This window comes from Cyphomyrmex costatus, unplaced genomic scaffold (genome assembly GCF_001594065.2).
Source record: "Cyphomyrmex costatus isolate MS0001 unplaced genomic scaffold, Ccosl1.0 scaffold742, whole genome shotgun sequence".
NCBI classification, from domain to species: Eukaryota; Metazoa; Arthropoda; class Insecta; order Hymenoptera; family Formicidae; genus Cyphomyrmex; species Cyphomyrmex costatus.
The window spans coordinates 10,167-20,164 of record NW_017280314.1 but is presented as its reverse complement, the minus strand read 5'-3'; the positions used below and the strand labels follow the sequence as shown (position 1 = coordinate 20,164).

General features: G+C 37.8%; 2 protein-coding genes across 2 annotated transcripts in view; one reads left to right on the top strand and one right to left on the bottom strand.

Annotated features, from left to right (window-relative positions):
- Window positions 1-360: 360 nt before the first annotated feature.
- The window catches only part of LOC108780815 (E3 ubiquitin-protein ligase RNF19A), an 11,335-nt gene continuing 1,697 nt past the window's right edge, over window positions 361-9,998 (bottom strand). Inside the window, exons 4-12 of the mRNA XM_018548631.1 lie at window positions 8,670-8,981; window positions 8,456-8,600; window positions 8,249-8,385; window positions 7,930-8,027; window positions 2,089-2,287; window positions 1,751-1,946; window positions 1,514-1,679; window positions 990-1,369; window positions 361-913 (exon numbers count right to left, since the gene is read on the bottom strand). Coding sequence (XP_018404133.1) covers window positions 667-913; window positions 990-1,369; window positions 1,514-1,679; window positions 1,751-1,946; window positions 2,089-2,287; window positions 7,930-8,027; window positions 8,249-8,385; window positions 8,456-8,600; window positions 8,670-8,981 — 1,880 coding nt within the window. The 3' untranslated portion in view covers window positions 361-666. The remainder of the gene's footprint in view (window positions 914-989; window positions 1,370-1,513; window positions 1,680-1,750; window positions 1,947-2,088; window positions 2,288-7,929; window positions 8,028-8,248; window positions 8,386-8,455; window positions 8,601-8,669; window positions 8,982-9,998) is intronic.
- Window positions 4,536-7,766, top strand: LOC108780816 (uncharacterized). Its single transcript, XM_018548632.1, has 3 exons — window positions 4,536-5,302; window positions 5,560-5,793; window positions 5,876-7,766. The coding sequence occupies exons 1-3, from the start codon at window positions 5,183-5,185 to the stop codon at window positions 6,815-6,817; spliced, it is 1,296 nt and encodes a 431-aa protein (XP_018404134.1). The 5' UTR covers window positions 4,536-5,182; the 3' UTR covers window positions 6,818-7,766.

Genomic DNA, 9,998 nt, shown 5'->3' with positions numbered 1-9,998 from the left:
ATATATATTTTAGAGAATATTCTTATTCAATTATTCTCATATATATTTATACATATATGTATATATATATGTATATATTGACTGTTAAACGCGTAATACTTGAAGATGTAATGAGCAGTATTCGACTTATAAAATGCAACGATAATCCACGATGTTAACTTTCATTGTAATTTTTTCTTAGCTTGTATTGTTCACCAGTTCGTTACAAACTGGATTCTGGAAGCTGAGGAATAATTTAAATATAAGTTATAAGATTATTTAATCTGTTATAATAACGTTAAAAATATTCAGTCACAAAATATTAGCGCAAAAAAATTTCATTAACCTTTTTTCATCATTTAAGATAACGAATTGGAGGCCAGCACAAGTGTTTGTTTTTTTATATGTGTGTAACATTCACAAATTTTTAGTATATGCATAATCACAGCGCAAATGCACAGTAAAATTGTTTTACCACGTTTTTTTTCTCTCACATGTAATATTTGAACTATACTGCGTGTTGCATATGTGGGTATGTACAATTTTCGTGTTTATACTTACGGATTATAGTTATGTAATTTAATACATACATACACACTCAAGAATATGTATATACGTATCTATACATATATCGATTCGAGAGATACAAGCATACCATGATGCCCATAACATTCAGTCTTAATTTTCTTAGCATTGTAAGCTCTTGTCCGTACTAGTAGGGCTTTGACACTCGTTATGTAGAGGCGTGAAGATCTGATTACCAGAAATGTGCGGTACGATTGGCATTGGTTCCTCTATAACAGACAATCGTTTCTCGCGATCCGTAGATACCGCTGAAGCGTGAAAAAATACATTTTTCAAAGTGGCCACGTTGACGCGTTCCCGCGAAGTATCGTCCACAGGGCTCTCAGCATTTAATTCACCGTTCGAATTCCTAAACAAACAATATTATCACAATAATTTTGCTTTTATTCGTCACTTAAGTTTAAATTTAGTTGCGCGATTCGTACTTAGATGTCTTTTGAACTTCCATCTCTATCTCTGAATCCTTGTTTCGCTTCCTCCCTCCCGCTGAGCGATTATTTACTACACAACCTTCCAATTTTCCTACTATCCTCTCTTGATCCGCTTCAATTACACTGACATGATCGTCAAATCGTACGCGTTCCGAACCGCCGTCCTCCCCGCACATAGTCCAACTACTAGAATCGCTGCATTGACGGTCAAATGTGAGTTTACGACGAATACGTTTTGCTAAACCAGGTGCCACTTCTTCTAGGGAGCTCAAAGAAGTAGCTTGTCCAGCAGAGTCCATGTGACCATCGTTAGCAGAGCTAGCTGCCTGTTCCCCTTCTGTACTTCTGCCACCACTGATTGAACTGCCATCCATCTACATAAAAGATAATAATGAAAATAATAAGATTTAAAATTTATCTTGATACTTTTTCAATCAGACAATCAAATCAGATCAATCGGACATTATAATATTAAAACAAAAAAAATTTCTGTTTAAATATTTATCAGGACTAAGTACCTTAAAGTTAAGAACGGAACCTGCCAAAGCTCTCGTGGAGGCCGCACCATCGTCTAGAGCGATAGAAGCGTTTACGGACTTTTCAGACAAACTAGTAGCTGCGGAAGCTGTTTCACTACATAAACTGAAACGTTGAGTAGATGTAACGTCAGCCTGGACTTCCAACCTGAATATGTAATCGAACATGTTAGTGAAAAACGCATTATCTAATCTACGAACAAAAAACAAAATAACTACCTTTGACCTCCAGGTAGCACACTAGAGGCTATACTTCCTGCGAGGCTCGTACCAGCAAGGGCTACATTGCTAGCGCTTTCACGGTCATTTTCCCGACCCAATTTCTCTAACTGACTACCGCTACCCAATGAAAGAGAGGCCTCACCTATCGATGGGTTGCCACCACGGTGACTTGCGACGTCTATTGATGCCGCATCTGTAACGTGACAGTTTTGTAATAGAGATTTTGATCGCAATACTTCGATCTCGATATGGGGGTATGAATAGCCGCGGTACACACGTGGATAAGATGGATTTAATCGAGTGGAACGTGTGTGGCACAAATGCATCACATTTACCTCCACCATTACGGACGCCTAGAGCCCCCATCAGCTCATTCTCATCGTCAAATTCAAATCGCACTCCAGTGCCACTCGTGGAGACGCCGCAGCCTCCGCTTCGGCAGAGGGACACTGGGACCACGCCGTAGACGTAGAACAGCAAAATGGGTACACCAATACCCACAGCTAATCCTGCTAGTACCGGTGATACCAAGACCTGTAGGAGTTATGAGAATAAATTAATAAACACCTTTGTTTAAAAAATTTTATCCGCATCGCTTGCCAGGATAACAAAGTGTGCATGTTATTGACGTCTTGAGGGCTACTCCTTGCTTTAAATAATGCCACGTCCGCACTTGTTAAGTAATATAAATAGGAACAGTCCGGACACATATCGAAGGTCACTATGTAACTACATAGAGTTATAAAGAACTCCGATAATAAAAGTTTAATGCTCATGTCGCTCGGTAAAACCAAGTAATCATGTTTTCGATAAAAGGAAATAATTTAAATCAATTATTTTCGTTGATATAAAATCCTGTTTCACTTATACTTATCTCAAAGTGATAGCTGATTTTTTTATCTTATCCAGAACAATATTCGAGCACCTCTCAAGTCTCAGGATTTTACATTTTTTACTACACGTTTATCAGCGTATTACATTTTCATGCTTGGAACGATTTCGCTTATCCCGCCATTCTAGAAGGAAATGAAATACGGCATATCGTACCAGCTTGCACAGCCATCAACGTAGTGAGGCAATGAATTTGGGAGTTGTCGGAAATGCATTATCGCGCTCCAATTTTCAGATTTCCTGTTAGACTTTGAGAATGGAGTCGGCATACGGCCGAAGATGGAAGAGGTTCCCTGTTTCTTTATACAGGGCTGACTGAGATAGACCATGGTCCGATTCATGCTTACAACGATTAAGAATTAGAAATTCTTTAATAAGAGTCTGCCGATCGATTGTGTATCTCGAAACGAGGTAAAAATTATAAAAGTAAGCAAAGTCACAAGAATTGTAATTTCGTTGATCGCAATATCTAAATAATTTGATCAATTTGATCATTTTTATCTCACTAAAGGTACAATAATCGATCTCTCTTAGACACAAGCCGCGTTCTGTATACAGAATTTCCTTACTTTAAAAATATTACGCGAGAGAGTATATTCATTACTTCTTTTTCTTTCTATTTTATCCTTATCTTCTCTCCCCTCCTCTCTTCAGTTATTGAAAAATAGCAGACCAATCAAAACTAATTAAACAAAATAAAGCTCTAATTATACGTCCAGATTCTTATGAGAAAATCTTTTTTGAAAATCATTTTATCTTTTTGTTGCTTATTAAATGTTAAACAAGGACAAATGATGTATTGTTAATCGATTCTAGTTCTACGCTCTTGTGCGTACTTTAAATAAAGTATATGTTTGTGAAATTTGGCAAAAGCGAGAAAGAAAGTTCTAGTGCAGTTCAATGTAACAATAAAAAACAAATCTAAGAAACCCGAATGCGTGCACAAACAGGGAGGGGCAGGGGCGTGTCTAGCAAGCGTGTAACGCGTGCATAGCACGCAAACGGCTAAAGCCTGCAGAAAGGCGGTCGAAGACTCATTATACTAAATACTTGGACATACTATAAGAGTTATAGCTTCTTAAGTATTAGAAGTTTTCATTAAAAATTGTTTTTTCTCTGTATCTTTTTTATTGAGTACCTAATAAAAAATAGTTTGTAGCGCTACAAACGTCAAAATTTAAGCAAATAAAACTTTGTTAAAAACAAAATTTAAATTTAAAAAAGGGATTCGGAAGCTTGAAATTTTTACATTTTTATCACGGTATCTTTTGAGTTTCTGTAAGTTTGATCACACATTTTTACATACAGAAAACTATAAGCTGAATAAGGAAAATTTTCTTCTCATTTTACGAGCCTGTAGCGTGTCCAAAAAAACTTATAAAAATTTTCGACTATCTAACGTGTGAAAGCTTAAAATTTTCCATCTACAAAATCGTTTTTTAAAAATGTTCTTAGAAGTTTTTAGTAATGAGCTTTTATTATCGAGTTTTTGCGGGTTAAATAAGAGGAGCACTTTGATTGCTGATAAAAATAATTCTATCGCAGTTTAAAAAATAGATTCGTAAAGCTAAAATTTGTTTGTTCTACGAATGATGTAATTCAATGCCAAATTCTTTTTAAACTTATATAGAAATGTGATAGAAATGAAATAGTTTGCTACGAACTTTTGTGCTAACCCAGTACTTTTAACATACATTTTATACGATTTCTTTCTTGGTTTTTTTTTTTAATAATTAGCATCCCTAGATACAGATAACTGTATGTGCACACTTTTGGGGCGGCAAAATTATTTTTGTACGCGGGCGGCCAATTCTTTTTGCACGCCTCTGGGGAGGAGCAGAAGGAAGAATATTGATCGAGAGAGTTGGGAGTAGACATGCGCCCGAGTAGTGATATCTTCCTCGCCCCACCCTACATCGGCCGGCGGAGCACCAAGCCCAAGATAGGCGACAATGGAATATGCGTTGCATTGGTCAGTACTCTGAGGTCCACATTGCTTCGTGGCAATTAAGAATAATGCGCGCTTGGTGCGCTTAGATCAAGGAAGAAGACTCTGGTCGGTCCAATCAGTTGGAGCTCCGAGGGCGTGTCGATTAAAATAAAAAGACAATCGTTCCCTCCACCCATGCTGGGGCATCGAACTACGCCAGCTACGATCCACTCCAAATCGGTGCAGAATCGGCGGTGGACATAACCGGGAAGAGGCAGCGGCACGTAACGAGGCTCATTCAGCGACGGTGATTTCACGGTAGCGAGCACACGTACGCATCGTTAATAATCAACGTGTATACGCGTGTGCGTGCACGTCTCGCGTGTGTACTTGCGATAATTTAGCTACGTAACATCGTCCGTTGTATATCGGTGGGGCGCATCGTCATTCGTCGAAGCACATGCCTTGTTAACGCTGACTAAAGTCAGATAGTTGTGCACCGAGCGAGAGGATTACCAGGAGCATTGCCGAGTCGCGCCAGTGAGATATTGGTGAAGAAAGACAGGAGAAAAGAGAAGAGTTGCTAAGGAAACAAGCCGGAAGGAGTCATGTCCGATTTGGACGACGAGACCGACACTTCTTGTGGGGAGGAGCAAATTGTCTCGGATTGGGAAGTCCGGAAGGAGTGGCTCGAAAGTATATTATCGAAGTACCACAAGGGCAAAGCGGTTAGTCATGTAAACAAGTGAAATAGGGTCTGTTTTTTGTTCCTGCACTATCTGAACTAGTACACACGGTGCGATAAGTTGAAGTGAAACAAACGTACCTATATTTGTTTTACTTCAACTTATTGCACGTGTATACTACAGTTCAGACAGTGCAGGAACAAAAAACAGACTCATAGAGAACTGTATCGATGCTTGCGTTAGATATATGTACGAATTGATAGTTAACATCTGATTCGAGCATTGAATGATTTATTTAGGTCAAAGTCTTGGAGTTTAAAGTAAATTCTGGATGCACGACGAGCGAAAGTGTGCTGAGCGCTATCACCAGCGTTACAGTAAAATATTTAGCAGCACTTACGAGTATAACGAACAAGCCGATTGATAAATGCAGAGCGGACCTTATCATAAAGCAATTGCCCAAGGATCCGTTTAGCCGCTTTTTTGTTACTGAAGGCCAATTCGATCTCCGAGAGATTAAGTTTTATACACAGGTAAGGCAATAAATAATCGAATAAAATTTGAGATTTTTTTTCCTATTTGACGAATTCTTAATATTGTGCGTTTGTATACTAGGTGATGCCAGATTTGAAGGAATTCAAAGAAAGACAACTAGCGATTGATAAATGTGAAAGCAATATTATATTACCAGTTCCGACGTGCTTTCATGCTCATTATAGCCCTGCAGGTGGAACGGATGATAGTCCGGTGCCACCTGAATCAATGCTAGTATTGAGCGACTTAAGCGACAATTATGATAGCGTTAAATTCTCGGAAGGATTAACATTAGATCAAGCAATGGCAGCATTAGACGCCATCGCTCGGATACATGCCCATTCTCTGTCGATGAAAGTCGTAGACGGACAATCTCTATCCGAGCGTTATCCATTTCTATTCCAAACCGCAAAAGCAACAGATTCGTACCAGCAATTGGTAGAACGCGGTTTACCGCAGCTGGCGCACTTCCTGGAGAGTAGACCAGGATTGGAGACGGTTCTTGAGACTCTGCTAGTTCTACGACCTCGCACTAAAGATATTATTTCGGCTCTCCTCGCTCCGGAGGGTCCGTTGGCATTAATAACCCACACCGATTTTTGGAGCAATAATTTACTTTTCAGGAAAGGTAGACCCACAGAGTGTTTCATTCTTGATTGGCAGATGGTCACTTATAGTCGACCGACGAACGATATCGCATTGTTATTGGTGAGTTCAGTGCCTACCGAGTTGCGGCGCAAGCACACTAAAACGCTTTTGGACAAGTATTGGGATAAACTGAATTGGACGTGCTTACATCTTGGCCTAAATATCGTCAAGGATTTAGGTTACACCAGAAAGGATCTCGACAAGGACTATAGAAAGTCTCAACTACTGGCACTTTTACTTTGCATAGGATCGGTGGACGTCGCACTCGGTGATCCCCTCACGGAGCAACGACTGATTGACGTCCTCGAAGATCTATATAATGATGGTGTACTAACGGACGAAGCTATTATCACGACAAACGAAGCCGATTCTTAATCATCGCTGTCACGGTAGCGTATACACTGAAGAATTAATATTTCTGTCAGGGGGCTGACTCTAAACAAAAAATTTCATGTGAAGCAATAGATAGCCCGTTTGTAGTTTAAAGGCGTGATCTTTGTGTTTTAAACCTAAAAGAAGCTTAAGCCAGCAGTAACATGAATGCCGGCACCGAAGAAGACAATTGCAAAGAAACATTCACATCGGAAAAATATAGACATTAAAAACTACTCGATTTTGTCTGTTTCCGACAAGATTTACTAATTGTAAGACAAACGGGACAAGATGAGTCAAGATTGATATGCTTAAAGGGTACGATAGATGTCTCAGTTATATATTAATGTAAGCTTTGACAACCTATCAGCTATTATACTCCTTAAAAGTTATAATATTTTAATGACTATTCACGCAAGACTCGCTTACAATTTGATGAAAGTCTCAAAAGTAAGATAAAATCGAAAGCAAATTTTCTGGGAGAAACTACGTAAAAAATTGATTTGTTATTAGATGTAGGTTTCTCTAATGTTCAATTCAGTTTTTGCTCAGATATAAATGTCTTTAATGTGCTGTGCCAAGTCGTTAAAGATATATGCAAGTAGTTGTGATACAATTATTAAGACGGAATCAACTAGGTCCGTGTTTAATGATAGGACATATATCAAAGTTATAGAGTATTTTCGAGATATACATATAAAACATGAAACAATTACGTTCCATTTGCCCGTATACGTCCCGTGATAAACTTCTTCCGATAATTATTCCAGCGAACGCGCTGTTTTGTTAATGCTATAATATACAATTATTGTACTATCCATTTTCTCTGTATAAACTGTATGGATAAAATATACTTCGATGTTATTACGAATAGCAAACAAAGTTCCTATTGCAATTGATACAGATACACGTTTCTTTTTTTTTTCTTTCGGTCATAAACAGAATTCACACGATCAACCATTTACTTTTATTGTGACACGAGAAATATTTATAATAAATAATGTTTAACCATGAAAATTTAGACATAACCATAGTCTGATATGTTAATAACTAACTTGCAAATACTAAATATAGCACATACTTTAATAATTATAAAAGATATTGAATAAACTTACTGATGCTGTGACTCCCCCTGCGATAAAGGCATTTCTCTTGTGCTTGTTGGCCTTCTCATATCTCGTATACAATTTTTGACCTACCCATACCGGTATACCTTAAACACAAAATATATAATGTTTGTAGTAACACATTTTTTTCAGTGCTATACATATTTACAATGTCGCAATATAATCTGTTAAAATAGACAGCGTTTCGCATAACGTTCGTAACGCTCGCAAGCATCTTTTGTCTTTGTTTAACATAAACAACAAGGACGGAATAATTTCACGCGCGTTGTGAGCGTTAAATAGAACATATAGTCCTAGTACAACCAACCTATAATCATTGCTGGAAATGCTATGCTGGCGACGAGACCAATCCCAATTGGTGCTCCCACCAAAGTTCCAAGTTGCCAAAGAATCTTTTTCTTTCTAGACCATGGCTTTTTACCCCAAAAAGTGCAGCCAGAAGGACTATAAATAAAATAGAAGAACGTTTAAATATATTTGTTATATGGCATTCATATAGCTTTATACAAAATACCTGAGATAATGAAGATCACTAATCTCTTTCATACAAAGCCAACAAAACTCAGCACCGCAAACTGCACAAGTCATGTGGTTGCAACTTCCATCGTCCATTTTGACGATCAGAACTTGACATCTAGGACACGGTTTTATATCGTCTCCTAAACAGAGATCACAAGTTTAAATATAATTTGATATTAGTTAAATAAATATTAATTCGTAAGACTTACTGTGTTGAGAATCAGTTTGACTGAAACTTAGAGAAGAGCTGCGCTCATAATATTGAGATCGTTGCGCTCTAGCAGCATCGCACGTTTGGTTAGGATGCCATCGTGCTTTACAATGATAGCAAAAGTACGAATCGCAGCCTGGTCGCTCGCAACGTAATTTTGGACATGAGGCGCAACCACTGGCAATTACAGCAAAACTACAATCTGGAGCAGGGCACCATCTTGCATCAGGTTCTATAGCGAGTACTCTTCGAACCATAAAATCTTCGTATTTCTCTAACTGCGTTTGGTCATTCAAGATCATCCGAATATCTGTGCAAAAATATAATATGAAAGATTGTAAATATAATTGAATCTTATAGAAAGTAGGATGTGAGGGTATGTTAAGTTAGCACCCCAACTATAGTACTCAGGAGTTCTGATTAGAGTTCTCACTTCCTTTTGACGAGACGAAGAGTTCCCCTATAGTTAATAACAAGAGTTCCGCTCAATAAACATTTTTTAAAAATGGGGTGCTAACTTTTTATCGAATTTCGAGGTGGAATAGTTCTGAGCGGCTTAATAGCTTCAATTTGCGATTGCCTAGAGTTCCTGATATGTAAAAAAAATTTTCGAATAATAAAAAAAAATTAAAAATTTATGAAAAATTAATTTTTAGATACAATAGTTCTGATGATAATTTCTGCTTCTTTTTGACGATACGAAGAGTTCTCTATGATTTTTAATGACATATGCGCTTTAATCATTTTTTAATCATTTTTAAAAAATGGTGTGCTAACTTTTTAACGAAATTCAAGGTCGCATAGTTCTGATCAATTTAACAGAAGTATTTTGTGAATACCTAGAGTTCTTGATACATAAAAAACATTTTTGAAGAATAATAAAGTTTAAAAAAAAATAGTGGAAATCTTTGAAAATTTTTTTGAGAGTACCGAGTAGTTCTGAGTAGCGTTTCTTACAGTTCTCGACGAGTTCTATCGAAAACTGTAAGGTGAAAAAGCGATTGGACCAACGGTTTGCAAGATACAGCGACATTTGTCGGAAGATCAACAATTTTTAGAGTGAGTATATCTCGGAAACCGTTGGTCCAATTGCTTTGAGCCCTGATACTTTTCGACAGAACTCGTCGAGAACTGTTCAGAACTCCGAACAGAACTACTCGGTACTCCCAAAAAATTTTTGATCAAAAATTTTTTTCGAAGTCCCACGTGGAAATTTTTTTGGAAGTACCGAGTAGTTCTGATCGGAGTTCTGGACAGTTCTCGGCGAGTTCTGTCGAAAAGTATCAGGACTCAAAGCGATTGGACCAACGGTTTCCGAGATATACTC